General features: G+C 39.5%; 1 protein-coding gene across 5 annotated transcripts in view; it reads left to right on the plus strand.

Moving 5' to 3' along the window:
* Fmn1 (formin 1) overlaps nt 1-17,931 on the plus strand; it is a 361,689-nt gene that overhangs the window by 173,409 nt on the left and 170,349 nt on the right. For all 5 annotated transcript variants that reach the window (XM_021231093.2, XM_021231095.2, XM_040746011.1 and 2 more), the window contains 2 exons: nt 6,846-7,630; nt 11,000-11,150. In XM_021231093.2, coding sequence (XP_021086752.1) covers nt 6,846-7,630; nt 11,000-11,150 — 936 coding nt within the window. The remainder of the gene's footprint in view (nt 1-6,845; nt 7,631-10,999; nt 11,151-17,931) is intronic.

The raw sequence follows: 17,931 nt of genomic DNA on the forward strand, positions 1-17,931 counted from the left end.
GACTTATAACCCCTAAGGAAATAAAGAAATAGAAGCAGTCATTAAAAGTCTCCCAACAATAACAAAAAAAAGAGAGAAAAGGAAAGAAAGAAGGAATAAAGGAAGGAAGGGAGGGAGGAGAAAGAGAGAGAGAGAGAGAGAGAGAGAGAGAGAGAGAGAGAGAGAGAGAGAGAGAGAGAGAGAGAGAGAGAAAGAAAAAAGCCCAGGGCCAGATAGTTTCAGTACAGAATTCTACCAGACTTTCAAAGTAGAGTTAATGCCAATATTCCTTAAATTATTCCAGAAAATAGAAACAGCAGGAACAGTGCCCAATTCATTTAATGAGATCACAGTTACCCTCATACCCAAACCTTATAAAGACCGAACAAAGAAAGAGAATGACGAAATAATTTCCCTTATGAACATAGATACAAAAACACTCAATAAAATATTTACAAACCAAATCCAAGAGATTATCCACTATGATCAAGTAGGCTTCATACCCAAGATGCAGGGATAGTATAATACAGGAAAATCAGTAAATGTAATCCACTACATAAACAAACTGAAATAGATCATCTCATTAAATGCAGGAAAAGGCCTTTGACAAAACCCAACATCTCTTCATGATAAAAGTCCTGGAGAAATTAGGGATACAAGAGACACACCTAAACATAATACAGGCAAATTACAACAAGCCTATAGCCAACATCAAATTAATTGGAGAGAAACAAAAAACCCCGCATAGCTAAAAGAATCCTGAATTATAAAAGAATTTCTGCAGGTATCACCATCCTATAGAGCTATCTATAATAAAAACATCATGGTATTGGCATAAAACACTGATATGTGTATGAATGGGGTAGAATTGAAATCCAAGACATAAATCCACACACATATTGGATACCTGATTTTTGATAAAGATACCAGAAGTACACACTGAAAAAAAAAAAGGCAGCATCTTTAACAAATGGTCCTGGCCAAACTGGGTATCTGCATGTATAATGCAAATAGATACATATTTATCACCCTGCACAAAACTCAAGTCCAAGTGGATCAAAGACCTAAACATAAAACTAGATGCACTGAACCTGATAGGAGGGAATGTGGGGAACAGCCTTGAACACACTGGCACAGAAGACTTTCTGAACAGAGCACCAATAGCACAGGCACTGAGACTGACAATTAATAAATGGGATCTCATGAAACTGAAAAGCTTCTGTAAGGCAAAGTACACTGACAATCAGACAGAGAGGATGCTTATAGAATGAGAAAACAATTTTACCAATTCTGCATCCAATAGAGGGCTAACATCCAAAATATATAAAGAATTCAAGAAACTAAATACTAAGAAACCAAATAATCCAATTTAAAATTGGGGTATAGATCCAAACATAGAACTCTCAGTAGAGGACTCTCACGTGACTGAGAAACATTTAAAGAAATGTTCAGTATCCTTAGCCACTAAAGAAATACAAATCAATACTACTATAAGATTTCATCTTACACCTGTCAGGATGACTAAGATCAATAACACAAGTCACAGTTCATGCTGGAGAGGATGTGGAGCAAGGGGTACACTCCTCCATTGCATAAAGGAATGCAAGCTTGTACAGACACTATGGAAATCAATATGACATTTTCTTAGAAAATTGGAAATCAATCTACCTTAAGACCCAGCAATAGCCAAAGGACACCCTATCCTACCACAAGGACATTTGCTCAACTATGGTCATTGCAGCTTTATTCATAATAGCCAGAACCTGGAAACAGCTTAGATATTCCTCAACTGAAGAATGGATATGAAAATGTGGTACATTTACACAAGGGAGTATTACTCACTGTTAAAAAATGTTTAAATCAAAAAATTTGCATGCAAATAGGTGGAACTAGAAAAAAATTATCCTGAGTGAGGTAAACCAGACCAGAAAGACATACATGGTATGTATTTACTTATAAGTAGATATTAGCTATTAAGTAAATGATAACCAAGCTACAGTCCATAGACACAAAGAGGTGAGGAAAAGAGGAGGGCTCTGATGGAAGGGGGATGCATGAAAAAATGTCTGCATCAATCTGTATGTGATGGCTGAAAAATGACAACTCTGAGGTCTTGCAGTTTATGCTGTGTATAGGACTTCCATACATACAAAGAGAACCTCATGCTTATTTACTGAAGCTTCATTGATAGTTGGATAGGTAGTACAGAGGCTCAAGGAAGACTTCATACTTACAGGTGAATCAATCATTCAATTCAGCTCACTTAACATTTGTGGATACTTAACTAGCCAAGTGCTATGTAATGTTCTGGAAGTTTAAACATGCATAAGGTGTGGTTCTCAACTGCCTGGAGCCTTTAGATTTTCAAAGAAGATAATCATAAATGACTATCACACAATTCGAACCTAGAAAGTTCTTTGGCAATACAGACAATGGAAACTTTGTGTCTAGAAGAACCAAGGAAAGTTCAGCTGAGCTTGAGTTTTTCCTAGGGCTTTCAGAGAGTGGCAGCATGTAAGCAAGTGGTATATGAGAGTGAGCATGCATTCAAGTGCAGCTTAGGGAAGTGTCTGAAAAAAATAGGCAGAGATCAAGTTTGCATGAATAACAACTACCATGTAAAGAATTTAGTGCATGCTGGGTAAAACTGCTATTCTTTCTCACATTGGATAATGAAGAAATTCCTTATTTGCCGGGACATGCCAGAATGAGGAAAGACCGTAAGAAGGCCCTGATACCATGGTGTCATATTATCTCAGCTGCTATGTTAAATCAGAATAAAGATGAACAATCACTGTGGCCTTCTGCTCTGGATCCCAGCCAAACCTCTTAGGGAATCTTAACACCATTGGTACAAGGGAAAGTCTGCAGGAATGGGCCTCATCAGTATCTTCTACAAAGCTCTCTAGAGAACTTTGGGAACATCCCTTGGACTAACAGAAATAAAGTTGAAGAAAGCAGCTTGAATTAATTGTAATTTCCTTGTTGATGGCTGTGAGTTTGAAGGAAATAGGTATGGATAAACAGACTCTTGTGGGTTCATTGTTCAAGTAAAGGAGAGTGCACAAGTTATAGAAGCACTATATCCTATTTACTTGTAGCTGGGGGTTCTGAGGCCTGGGCCTTGGTGGTTTATAAAAAAAAAACAGATCTTAGAATAATTACATGATTATCAAGCAAAGTTCTACTCTGAACTCCAGCCACAAAATCACTTCTCTTCTCCCTAGAAATGAGCCTATACAAGGAAGAGGAAAAAGCATGTGCTGAGAAGTAGTAAGGAGAGTAAAAATAGATTTAAAAAAAAGCTTTCCAAAAAGCTCATTTTCTGGTGTGCCTGGATCTGAGATGCTTGGTATGTAGTACAACCAGATACATTTGAAATAATTAGTGTGAAATTGATGGCCCAAGTGAGGGGCTTTCTACCTAGACAAAAGAGATTATTGAGTAGTGATGACATAGGTTCAGTTTTTGTTTGTGGATAAGGGGGGTAAGCATTAATCTTAGTGATCAGTAGGATATCTCATCATAACCTCATCATGTTGGTGTGGAGTGCCTAAGAATCCATTGTTTTCCTTCTTATTTATCCATGCCAATGAGTACAACTTATATAGAATCCACTTATGGAATCTACACTGATTAATCTGCTCTTGGTAATCTTTTCTTGGGTGTTTGTTGCAAAGAAAAGGAGTCCAGAGAGGACACTATTTTCATGAAAGGGTATGGTTCTGGGATAGGCAAGAAAAGAACGTGGAATCCATAGGACATCTTACTTAGCAAGGGCAGGGTTCCAAACTATACAAATGAGGCAGAAAAGCCATCAATGCAGCGATCTGTGCTATCTGTGCTAATTGTTCCATTCAGGTCTGTAAGTAGTAGTTAAGTGTTGAGGGGTCTTGAGGAATAGAACACATGAATTTGTTTCTGAGAGAAATCTTACTGGAATCAGAGTTGGCTAAATCGAAGTTTAAAACAAAACATAAAACAAGCAAATAAAACCAGGTAGATTTTTAACCACTGCCCTGATTTAAAGGATGGGAGGCGCAAGCAAAAGGCTTAGGTGGCATGGGACCTAATTCTGATATGGAATATTTCTGATATGGAATACAAAGGACCGTATCAGAAACTGAGTGACAGCAAGGGGCCCACATGGTGCACAGGCTACGCCAGATGACATAAGAGAAATTTCAGAGGAAAAACAAACTGGAGTTTGCCACTAGTGAACTCTGTTTCAGGCTTATGTAGTCTGAGGTAGTTGATTAAATATGCAGGTTTATTAATCTAAAGGATAGTTGGAATCACAGTCTCAAGGTACCAATTTAGAAGTTGCCAATACATCATTGAGAACATTTCATTTGTCATATGAATAGAGAAAACATTATATATAGAGAGTACAGTGTGAGAGTACAAGGTGCTTTGCAGACCAGCATCTGAGGAATGAAGAGGAAAGGAGTCCCAGGTTGACTGGAGAGGGCAGAGAGGTAGGAGGAAAAATACCTAGATGGGAAGAGTATGGGTTAGAATTAGGATTCCAGGGAAGTTCAGTTTCAAGACACCAGCTGCAGTCAACACAAATAGAGAGGACAGGGGAAATCCACTGAAAAATGCCGACTAAATCCCACAAGTTCTCATAGAACAGTGGACAGAAGCCAACTGTAATTTGGCTACAAGTAAACAGACGAGAAAGTGGACTCAGCAAACATTGGTTGACAGCTCTGCTGTGAAGGAAGGAGGCGGGTGAGGAAAAGCCTGACAGCTAGATGGATTTAAAGGATACTCTTGAAACATGGAGCAGGATAGATAGAACGTTGCACTAGTCACTCAATTAACTTATAAGCAGAAATTTCTTCAGAGAATGTTTGTCTTCATATCTGTAAGAGATTGATGTCTTAAGTCGTTTCTTGACTGGTCAGTACTGACTGACTTAGCAATACTTGTCAATACAAAGCAATACAAAAACTTGTCTTGAAAATAGGTTAACTGAGGAACACCAATATAGTTATTTTGTAGTGACAAAAATAAAGTAGTCACAGAAATTAAAATAAAATGTTGGTGCATAATTCCAGTAGGAATCTTAGTAGGATGTAGAAGAGGTGGAAAGAGAAATGATGGATCTGGAATGATGCCGGAACAAAGGTACTATAAACTACTCAGTTGGTTGAAATGTACTTAGTACGTACTTAGTAGTAGAACACTTTAAAATGGTGCACACTTTTGAATTTGTGATACGTTGTTCATATTGATGGCTTCATCTTTTCCTAGTTTTGTGCCTTCATCACCAGAGCTGTTATTTGAAAAAAAACCCAAGAATAAGAATTTATGAACCTCTTAGTCTAGTGTTATCATTATTAACACCAATGGAAGTTTCCTGATTTACACGAAGCACCTCGTTTTTCATTAAAAACAAACAAACAAATGAAACAGGAAATGGCTCACTGTTATCCCCACTTTACAACTGAGGAAACAGCTAGACTAAGGCCACAGACCTAGAGAACAGCCAAGTTTAGACATGGAATAGACAATGTGAATCCAGACTCTGGCTCTTAACCCATCCACTGTGCTGCTTATTTTAGTAAACTGATATCTCTGCTGCTTTCCCAGTTTTCCCAAGTCTATGGTGTTTAAGAATGGGAAGATTTTCCATCAGAAATGTTTGTCTCTAAGTTCTCCTGATGTTTGGGGATTGATTTGTCAGAATCAATAATAGGAAAATTTGAACCTAGTAAAAAATAGTTAAAATGTATCTCAGTGAAGGCAGAAAACCTTTCCTTTTTATTGAACCTGCTGACTAGGTCATAAAACACATTTCTTTAACAATTTAATGTAAAGGCTTATACCCTATTATTGTTGTAGCTGTTATTCTAGGTATCTGTGAACTGAGGTTACAGCAAAAAAGCCTTGATTAGCCATTAAGCAAGGCTCTTGAGACAGGGAGTGTGTGTATAACTGTTTCCTCGATTTTATCCATCTTCCTTTCCAATGCTGTGCTCATTGCTGGGGTACAGAAATAGAGACAGTATTCCACTGATGTCATCCGGTGGAGCTAATAATCTGGACGAGGGCCAGCAGTGAGATATAGACCCAAACAGTGACACTGGTCTGCTTTCATCTGGAAACTTAAAAACAGCCAGACAATAAAAGCGTCCTTGCTCTTCCCCTTGCCTGCTGCTTCTGCAGCAGTGCTGCAGGGAGAGCTGATGGGGAGACTCTAAAGAACTTAGATAACGGTGCCCCACACAGGCACAAGCTCTGGATGGCCTTCCCCCACCCCCACACTTCTTTTTCACAGTCCACACCAAAAGCTACAAAAGCTACATTCAATCTTGTCCAAAGCTCTATTACGTTAATTTCCTCTGCATTTGATATTAAAATTGAGTGGAAGTTCTTAAGTAGAAGATTTGCTGTAAACTTTAACTCAGGATCAGTAATCTCCCATAAGCTTAGACAGGGTAAAATTACCCAATAGCCCCTACATGTTTAGATGTCTGGAAAATTCTGAAATGAAGATTTGTAACTTTTTGGATTTTTGAACAAATGTCTCCATTTATCTGCATTATGTGGGCCATTCTTTAAGACAGTGGTACCCAACCTTTGGGTCGTGACCCCTTTGACACACCTCTGTCTCCAAAAATATTTACATTGCAATTCATTACAATAGCCAAATTACAGGTTATGAAGTTGCAATGAAAATAATTTTATGGTTGGGTGTCGATACAACATGAGGAATTTTATTAAAGGGTTGCAGCGTGAGGAAGGCTGAGGACCAGTGCTTTACAGGGCACGTTCACACATTCATGGTACTGTTGAATGCCTTTTAGGGGTTTGCTATCATTAAACCATTACTTTCCTATTAATTTTTTTCCTTGCAGGCTCAGTTTGAACTTAAGACATTTCACATGCGGGGTGAGCATGCATTAATTACAGCAAGACTTGAAGAAACCATTGAAAATCTCAAGCAACAGTTAGACCACCGCTGGGGAGGAGGACGTGAAGAGATGAGAGACGCATGCATCTCCACTGATGACGACGGTCCCCCAAAGGCCTTCAGAAATGTGTGCATCCAGACAGACAGAGAGACATTTCTCAAGACCTGTGAGAGTGAAAACAAGACAGCTAGAAGCAACCAGATAGTACCCAAGAAGCTGAATATCTCATTAACCCAGCTCTCTCCCACAAAAGACAGCAAAGACATCCATGCACCACTTCAGACAGTGGAGGGCATCTCATCTAGTCAACAGAAGATATCACCTCCACCTCCCACGCCTTCTCTTCCCCCGCCTCCCATTCCTCCGCCTCCCCCTCTCCCCACTGGACTTGGGCCTTTGCCACCAGCACCACCCATGTCACCTATGAGTGCCGGGCCACCACCACCACCTCCTCCACCTCCTCCACCACCTCCCCTGCCTCCAAGTGCTGGGCCTCCCCCACCTCCTCCCCCACCACCACTTCCCAGTGCCCTGGCTCTTCCTAACAGTGGAGGCCTTCCTCCTCCTCCTCTTCCTCCTCCTCCCCCAGGACTTGCACCCCCACCTCCTCCTGGACTGTCCTTTGGACTCAGCTCTTCTTCTAGCCAGTGTCCACGCAAACCAGCCATTGAGCCCAGCTGTCCCATGAAGCCTTTGTATTGGACTAGAATACAAATAAATGATAAGAGGTAAGCTTTTCCTTAACCCATTCTAGGTCACAAATTCATGGTATTCTTCCCAAGTGGTGTTTTATTATTGACAGTTCAGTATTTATATTGGGTAACACCCATTCTTAAATATAATGTGTGTGGTGAATGCCTTGATACACAAGCTTAGAGTGTCAGGGGGAGGTAGTGTTTGCCAGGTCCTCTGGGAGAAGGAATGTGTTGAGTATCAGATTCCTCTTCAAGGTAAATGTTCCATTTTGTAACTAGAGAAGAGTCCATGTCTAAGCTAGGGCCATCTCTTACACCACTGTATTAGTTGAGTAATTATAAGTTGGAGCAGTGTCTGCAGTATTGGCTCACTGGGGATAGCTACGATATCATTTATGATACCCTTTCTTAGTTTTTGATAACCAGCCTTGTGGTCTGGTGTCGATCATTTTTTTATCACTATGACAAATACCTGAGAAAAATGTGAAATAATTTATTTTGGCTTATGGTCTCAGAGGTTTCAGTTTATTGTGCCAATGAGAGTGTGGCACAGGGGGGTAGCTCATCTCCTGGCAGGGAAGGAAACAAACAGAATACACTAGAAGCTTTTTCCTTTTATTCCATCTGGGTCAAGAGCCTGTGGGATGACGTATTCATATTCATGGCTGATCTTCCCACCCTTGGTTAATTCTTTCTGGAAATGTTCCTGAAGATAAATTCAAAGGTATGCTTCACTAATCTCTAGGGGCTTCTTGTTGAATCTGGATATTTAGCAGTTATTGGTATACTTTTCATTTTGTTATGAAAGTACTGAGATGGCTGAGTTATTCATTGTTTAGATCAGAAGAGGGTCTCAAAATATAACGCCACTACCCCCCTTTTGAATTCTGTTCATAAGACTTCTTTTACAGCTGTATTCCTTATTGACCTCCAGAAACAGTACTGTGTGTAGAGAGCTGGTGTGGAGAGCGCCTTCCATTTGTGTATGCTATTGAGCTGGGCCTACAAGGCAGAAAGTCATGATGACTTGGAAACCTTCATCCAAACAAGTTAGAGTTAGATTTATTGCTTCATTTCTGAGTCTCTCAGAAGGACAAAGAGACATATTGACTTGTTTCTTGACCACTTTCTAGTTTAGAATTTTTTTTGCAAAGAATGTATAATGGTAATAGTAATAAGACTACATTTTAAAGCTTATTCCTCATTCAAAATATTGGCAGTGCATTTTTAAGCTTTTGTGAAATTTTGCTTTGGGAAGGCAAGATAGCTAAACAAAATAACATATAGTTCACACAAATTATTAAAAAAAATTGGAAACCACTCTAAGAGCAGGGGAAGTACCACCAAACCAAGCATGTGATGAACAAAGTTGATGATGTATTTCATATTGTCCCCAGTCTTCTTGCCAAAAACGAAGGGTCAAGAGTTTACTTGTGGAAATTTCTAGATGTATTTATTTAATGCAGATAAAAGTGCTTTATAATTTCCCAAATGAATGGTTTAAAAAAAAAAAGATGATCCTAAAATAGTTCCCAACACTAACACTAATGTGCTAGTATCTCATTTCTCATTCGAGATTTAGATATTTCCTAAGAGATGATTTCCCAGAATATTTGAGTTATGTTTCTTTATTAGAGCTCTCAACTCATTGTGCAGTCAGTCTCAAGTGATGAATCCCACCTGTGGGCCCTGGACTAGCCTGTTCTGACGGTGCATGTAACTGTCTCACACCTGTTTCTCACTTGCATGCCTTCCCTTCATCCCCCAAGAGACCTCATGAGCAGCCAATGCCATAGACATAGCATCACAAAACCTCATGCTGGGAGGACAGGCCCTTCATCCACTGTTCAAGGAAGGGTAAATGAGAGTTGGGGGGATCATTGATTTTTTTTCCTCTTGTAATTTCTCACTTTTTTTTTTAATGGAAAACAGTCAAATGCTCAAGCTTTCATTAGTTACATTGGTTGAGCTGGTCCTGCAAACACCATAAATCTAGTGCTTCACTTTGAAAGCAAATGAAAAGTAGATGAACAGGACATTAGGAGTGAGTGACTTGGTGGGTGTGTCAGCCTTGTCACCTCTGTGATGTATTAAGGCCACAGCATGGGCACTGCCTGCCAATGTAACACGTTCAGGTTCTTTCATCTGAGCACGATTGCTTTGAGTATAAAATCTTTATTTGGTACCAAATCATTTACTAGTGTAACAAATAGGTTTATTATATGTAAAGAAGATTATAGAGTATGTTATATGAAGGTGGCTTTACTCTTAGTTTTAATTGAAACAAAATAGATATGGATCATGCATGCCAGACTGATGTATTTGAAAAATCAATATAGAAGAAATCTACTTTTTCTTTCTGTGGCATTAACAGTAACTTGAGAAAGCATTTCAGTTTCACCAATGTGAAGAAAGTAAATGACACACTCCAAATGAGGTAGCCTATAGAGAGGTCCACACACCCCAGATCTTGGAGATAGCTCTGACATACTTTATTTCCGGCAGCTGCTTCTTCACTGCTTCATAACAGACTATTTCTGAAAAATAAAACACAAATTCCCTATGGTTGCTTTAGTTGGAATCCACATGGGGGACTGGTGTATGGCAAAATCTTATGGTTTTGTGTGGCAGCCTTGTCTCTTGTGGGATACTATAAATCCAGTGTGTCAGATGAGCAGCTGACGTGTTGAAGTGACTGCACTGAGGTGTACTGACTCAGTCCTGAAAACGGTATTTAAAATCCTCAGAGTGGGGCACATCTTTACCTTAATGCTCCATTTTCAATCCTTGGAAGAATAACTTTGGGCCTGTGAAATGGCTCTGGGGGGGTCGGATGCTTGCAGCCAAGCCTGGTAACACGAATTTGATTCCAGGGATCTGGGTGGTGGGAGGAGGAAACCAAAATTGTCCTCTGACCTGCACATGTGTGCCGTGGCATGTGTATCCTTTCCCCCACATACTTACCAACCCATACATGCATGTGCACATGATGAATAAGTAAAATGCAATATATTTTATAAAATGGCTTGCCCGTGTATAGAATTGATTCTCCCTTCTGCCTCCCTGTAATAGTATTTTTGCCTGCTAGAGATGCCACAGCTGAGAGAGGAGCAGTTTACATGGCCCCATAACTCACCCACAAGAATTTTAGTCCTAAGGTACTTCTCTAGGACTCTTGTCATGAAATAATAACCATCATGCATTTTTGGATGTTTGCATGAAGATGTAGGTTAAAATATCCTGTTACATATTTGGACTTCTAAAATGTGTGACATGAAAAACCTTTATCTGGACTTTACCAGGCTGTACGTTTTTGTACAAGTACATTAGAGAAAGATTTCATCATATTATACTATTTCCTGCTTCATTTCCTACAGTTAATTTGATGCTTTCTCTTTCAAGCCAAGATGCCACACCAACTTTATGGGACTCCTTAGAAGAACCTCATATTAGGGACACCAGTGAATTTGAATATTTATTCTCCAAAGACACAACTCAACAGAAGAAAAAACCCCTGTCAGAAACCTACGAGAAGAAGAGCAAAGTCAAAAAGGTACTATGTGATCATCATTGTAATCATAGCCACATCCTGCTGGTTGCTGTTCTTGCCCCAGATAATGATCTAAGTCTTGGATGGCAAAAAGATTCAGTTAGTTTAAGAAAACTGGGCTTGCTATTTTGGTTTTATCTTCTGAATATTTAAATTTTATTGTATTATTTGTCTTAGTTAGGTTTACTTTTGCTGTGATGAAACACCATGACCAAAGAAACTTATGGAAGAAAGGGTTTATTAGGCTGTTTCCTTGTCATTGTTTATCATTAAAGGAAGTTGGGACAGGGACTCAAACAGGGCAGGATCCTGGAGACAGGAGCATATGCTGAGGTCATGGAGGGGTGTTGCTTACTAATTTGCCCCTCATGGCTTGCTTTGCCTGCTTTCTTATAGACCCCAAGAACACTAGCCTGGGGTGACCCCACCCACAAGAGCTGGGCTCTCCTACATGGGTCTCTAATTAAGAAAATGCCCTACAGCCCCATCTTACAGAGGCATTTTCTCAATTGAAGTTCTCTTCTATCTAATGACCCTAGCTTGCATCAAGTTGACGTAAAACTATCCAGCACAACTATAGTCACTAATTCTATTGGGAAAAAAGTATGTAAATTGCTTTAGTGAAAGCAGTTTATATTCCACCTGAAAAATAGATCTCATGCGACTATGATGATTGCTCAGTTGGTAAAGTGCCTTGCCACTTAATATGAGGGCCTGAGTTTGGTTCATAGGGGTCAAAAAAAAACAAGTGTTGAGTGACTGACTTTACTATTGGTCATAAAGGGATAAAGATAGGAGAATTTTTGGGGCTTGATGACCAGCCAGTATATCGAACTCTAGGTTCAGTGAGAGACCCTGATTCAAAAAATAAGATGTAGAGTAATTGAAGAAGACACCAACATCAGCCTCTGGCTTACAAATGCATGTGTACACAGGTTTAGGTGTACACACTCATGCATGCATAAATATGTGTGTATACATGCAAATACATATCATTCATAAAATTCATTCATAGAACCAAGTTATTAGACTCTGTGGTACAAAGCAGTGTTCTTAGTATTTGCTACAATGTGTTGACATGTAGCCATTTAAATAATAACAATTAAACAAAATGGAATGTTCAGTCCTTTACACTAGCTATTTTTCTTGAGTGGCTACTAAATATGGCAACATTGTAAGTTCTATTGGACAGCTCTTTGTAAATATTAGCAATGTGTATGAGGGAAAGAAACCAATCCTAAAATGGTTGTTGCCCTGTGGAGTTTAACAGTCATTAATACTAGCACAAGATAACATCTGTTATGGTTTAGTAAGTCCCCCAAAGGCCCATTTGGTAAAGCTTTGGCTCCCAGGGTGGTACTACTGGAACCTTAAGGATACAGAGCCAGTAGAAGGTCCTTAAGTCACTGGGGACATACCCTCAATAGGATTGTAGGACGCTAGTCTCACCTCACTTCCAGCTCATGAGGTGGCCAGAGCAGTTGGATCTGTCATGTTCTCCTGCTCCAATGTGCTGCCATTGCCAAAGGTCTGAAGTAGATTTTTACATAAAACATACTGAAGGGTGGGTAAAAATAAGCCTTTTCTCTTTCTAAGTTAGTTGCATTGAGAATTCTCAGGTGTCTTGTATTGTTCATGAAAGCTGACTAATACAAGAGCCATGCATCATGCCCTTCTGTGATAATGAAATGAGCTCATATTGTACATAGTCCGTGGTGTGTGATCAGTCCACATTGGATGATTTTTGCTCTCCACATTCTGTGATGGTTGGCTGTGGTTACCACCATGGCCACAGTTCCTCTGCATTTATGTTTTGTTAACAATGGAGTGGTGCTAAGGACTCAACGAGCCCCAGTTCAGTTGCCTATTCACTCTGTAAAGTTGAGGGGAGTGGTTGTTTTCCTTCTCATCTCTCTTTCCTGTAAAATATGATTATCAATACCAAATCTACTTTACCAGGGAGCTGTGAAATCTACGGGGACCTGAGAAGTTTCAACTGCATACCAGATGGTGTTACTGCCATCAGTACTTCCTTCTTAGATTATGTGTTGAATTTCATGTGTCACGTCATAGTCCCTGTGCTGCTATGAATGTAACTGTATTACATGAAATGAGCTGCAACTTATATAAGAAAATCCAAAAGTTCCTGATTGTAGTTTTGTCATCCAAATTAAATTCTCCTTTGCATCTAAAACCACAATCAACAATTTTCATCCTTCAAGTACACTAGAAGTATTTTATCATGAGAAAAGATGTGATTCCAATAATTAGATATGGTAGTGAATATTTTTTTACTTTTAATTTTATGAATGTGTATGTATTTGTGTGTGTGAATGTCAGTACCTGTGGAGGCTGGAAGAGAGCCTTGGATCCCCTGGAGTTGGAGTTGCAGGAGTTGTGGGCTGTCCAACATGGATGCTGGAAATCAGTCTCAAGTTCACTGGAAGAGCAGCAAGTGCTCTTAGCCACTCACCCATTTCTCCAGTGCACAGAGTGAATCTTGAAGAGGACATATTACATGGAACAGCTGGGGTTCTTCTGTAAGAGCTTTACCAGGCAAGAAGTCACTGACAGACCAGGAAATGGATTCCAGGAAAGTTAGGTTCTTATGGATGGAGTTGGAAAGGGTGGCTTTTTAGATGCCATCTATCACCATAAGAAAGGCAAAAGGAAAATCCCTACATTCTAAAGACAGCCTCAGTTTACCTCTGCCAGCAAAGCTTCTCTAACTAGAAACTTCCCAAGTATGGTCTTATGCAATATCATATTAAATTCTTCTGTGTTCTCTATTTCTTCTTCAATTATATTGCTCTGCTTTGTTTCTTTCTGAATGTTTTGGTAACATGTTGTTTCCTCCTAAAATGAATTATTTCTGTTTTTGTAAGTGGATATTTGTTTTCAAATATGTTAACATTTGGTCATTCATTCTAGTTTCTTATCTCCTAATTGTGTGCCTATTCAACAGTTGATTTTAATTAAGGCAATTTGCCCTTGATTATTTGTTTTGTTGCATTGTCTGAATGAGGGATGTGCTTCCTTTGAACTATTCAAGCTTGTTCCTTAGTGAGGTTCCATCATCCCATAGAATCTGCATTCGTATGTACTGTGTTTAAGGGTTCATTGCAAGTGGAGCCAAAATGTCTGGATCCAGTAAGCTTCCCAAGAGAGGTGGTGTTTGGAGTTTTCAGTGAACTTTGTAGACTACCTTAAGTTGGGGTTTTAAGTTGTAAAGAAAGTAACAAGATAAATCAATGCCAGAAGACTGCAAACCTGCCCCTTTGAGCTTGCTCAGCCTCCATGCCCGTGGCCAGAATTCAAACATCAAGATGGATCCCTTGGCCCTCTTCTAGAATAGGATGTTTGTTTTCTTTTCTCCTGAAGTGAAGATGAAAGTGGCTTTTTAGAGGACTTTCAGCTTTGGGGGTCAAATCCTTCAGTATAATCATGGGATGATTCCCATATGAGAAGACCACAAGAACACTTGTCAAATAGATATTTTTACAATGCCTGAACTGGAGGGAGAACTGTGTGTGTTGGATATTGAAGCATTCAGCTTTCTGAATTTTGGAAGGAGTGGCTCAGCCAACATTGTGGCAGAAACATACAAATTTCTTAAGTAGAGCTGGTGCATTTCAAATGTATCCTTCAGAAATGATGGGCTTCATTGTCTAGTCTGCTGAACTCAGGTGAGAACTTCTAATGCCAAGCTTTATAATAGTGTTTACATTTCCCATTGTTGAGCCTGTCTTACACTAAGACATGCATGGATTCTTGTTCTACAGTAAGCAATCTGAGAAGTAAAAGGAAACCCACTCATAGTGTAGTTCCATTCTCTCATTAGGACATAGAAACCAAGACTGAAGTGGCTTCTAGGGCTTTGAACATCTCTAACTGGGAAGATGTTAATGGTGAGCATTGGAGAGCATCCACAAGATCTTCAGCATATACGTGTCTTTGGTTCCTTTTTTAGCATACCACACTGTTGATAGTCACAGTTTTCACTGAGATGATTGAATTTAATGAACAGGAAAAGTCATTGCTACAGGAGCCAAGACACAGCCACACTTGATGAAATCTAAACTGTTTCTTTCATTGCAAGATTATCCAAAATGTTCTCTAGTATTCTGTTGCAGGGAGGAAGAATTCAAACTTGGGAAGAAAAAATATGTGTCTTGTGTACAATTAGTACAAAGAAATACATAAATTCCAAGTGTGTTATTTCCCTTGTGTCAACACATTGCATTTTATGTATTAACTATAGCAAAATAATCTGAGGCAAGACACTTTGCACACTCAGGTGGTTGCCATCCTAATCCTCACATCAGGCCCACCAGCCACAACAAACACAGGAGCCATGAGGACAAGAGCACAGAACACAACAGTCACCACCTCTCCGTACAGTCTTTATTATTCCTCGGTGAATAGCAAACTACCCTCTCCCATCAGCCTTTTCTCTATAAAATTGACACTATCAAGTTCTTATCATGGCTGTTGTGGGAATAAAAGGAAATTATAATTATGAAAATACTTTTAGGCATCCTCCAAGCTTTATGTTAATCTCTTGCTTTATAAACTACTGTCATATCAAAGCTTTAGGAAGAATATATTGCCAGGTGTGTTGACACACACTTGTAATTGTGGTACCTGGGAAGCTGAAGCAAGAAGATCATAAGTTCTAGGCTAGACTGGGCTACATGAGACTGTGCTTTGTTTTGTAGAAGAAAAAAACTTAAAGAAATCTAGAACATCTCTGGACCATTCTTGTTTTCCATTATTATTTTTTTTTTTTTTTTTTGGTTTTACGAGACAGTTTCTCTGTATTGTTTTGGAGGCTGTCGGTCCAGCCTTGTTTTCCATTATTTATAGACGCATTCCACAACTTCCTGTAATGACACATTCCAACATCTAGTACTTCATCTCAGATTGGCTGGTGTTCTCTTTCTTGCACTGTAAAATACATGTTTACACTGCTAGTGCATCTGTGTTTACACTTTCCTTAAGTTACATTTGTTCCCAAGCAAGAAGGTCAGCACCCTGACAGGGTTCCAAGTATCTGCCTCTATTGTCAAGGACTCTTTCTCTTGGCCTCTGTCAAGGAGGTCACTACTTTTTGATAAGCTTCCCAGTTATGTTCTAAACTTGTCTGACAGAAAATCTGTAAGACCCGCCAATATCCTTCTGCTCTTGAGACACTGAGGTCCGACTTTGAATTATGAATCATCTCTGTTTGTTTCCTCTTCTGTGAGATGTACGAAAGCGTTCTCCTCCTTCTGTCTCCTTAGCAGATATTTCTTAAGAATTAATGGGATCCTGGCTACTTTCTCTGAGCCCTTTTAGGGGAGATGGGCTGTGATGGCTCAGCAGATGATGCTCTGTTGAAACTTTCTGGTGCCGATTGTGATTTGGTCACTTTGGCGAGAATTGAGGCTTCAATGCTCAGCTCCCAGACTTTGTGTCTCATTGTAGTGGGGGGGGGGTAGAAGGGTGAAAAGAGAGCATTGCTTGGAAGCACAAACATAAATTTATAGGGTTTTTATAACCTGCTGCCCTTCCAAGTTTATATTACTCCAGCTTTTGTAACAAAGATAATTTCTCTGTGCTGCCTCGGAAAGGTATGTGTATCATTACCCCACTGGGGGTGAGGATAAGTTGGCACTTTTGTTGCTTTTGTTTTTTTACATTTCTCCTGCGTTTGATAAATGCATTGAGATATTGTGTCTAGAATGCCCATGTGTTGACTGTACAAATCTACATCCTGGGAATATTAATACTTTACCCAGACCACCAAATAGCCCAGGAAAGATCAGGCTTTTTCTGTTCTACAGTTAATAGACCCCTGACTAGCCAGATTTACCCAAAGGAAATGAGAGCTCCTCCTGGACAGGCACCAGAAGAACATTACTATCTTGTAGGTTTTATTTAGAATTGATATGACCCCCCAAGTTGGCTTGCACATCTACTTTACCTGCTTGTTTTTTTTAAGTGGGTAAAAATTATCACTTACAGATATGGGTGTTTCTTTCAGAATATCAAATCTAGGTATTGTCCTGGGAGTTCATCTCTCTTTCTAAGGTTGGCTATTAAAAGAATAATTTAATCATAACTCAGGCCAGCTTGATTGCCATCAGAATGGTCATTACCTCCCAAAAGCCACAAGAGGGCACCTCAGAATGAGAGTCACAGTAGTCTCGCCTATTCCACAGACAGCAATGGAAGCCCAGGAGGCCAAATTTCACATCACATTATCCCAAGTTCTCTGAGCCAAGTGCATATTAGAAAGACTTGGAAGTGTCAGCATAGTAAAAGCTGTTCCTAAGCAGAGTTGCAGAGCTTGGAATGAATGACTACAGTCTGAAATGGATGGCGTATGGGGCTTGCTCCTTTAGAACTAATTCTAAAACCTATCCACCTCACTACCATATCTTTAAAATCTATATAAAGACAGAGATGAGTTTTTTGGATATACACTTGGAGATCGTCTAATTAAAGAGTATAAGGTGTGATTATATACCTGATGTTATACTAGGAGAAAACCAATTAAATACAGTGTTGTTTTTTTTTTTCTTTTTGTTTTGTTTTTAACCTGGAACCTCATTCATTTATCCCAAGTTTCTAAGATGATAGCAGTGTCTAGAGCTGGAGAAGGGATGAGGCTGAGTGCCCATCCTGGAATATGATGGTGGCAGCAATTCTTCCAGTTTTTAGATCTCAAAGCGAAGTGTATTGGAAATGGAAAAGTAATAAGTAAGATCCTGCACATGTTCTCAAGTTACAGGTCACGTGG

This window comes from Mesocricetus auratus, unplaced genomic scaffold (assembly GCF_017639785.1).
Source record: "Mesocricetus auratus isolate SY011 unplaced genomic scaffold, BCM_Maur_2.0 Super-Scaffold_100004, whole genome shotgun sequence".
Lineage (NCBI taxonomy): Eukaryota > Metazoa > Chordata > Mammalia > Rodentia > Cricetidae > Mesocricetus > Mesocricetus auratus.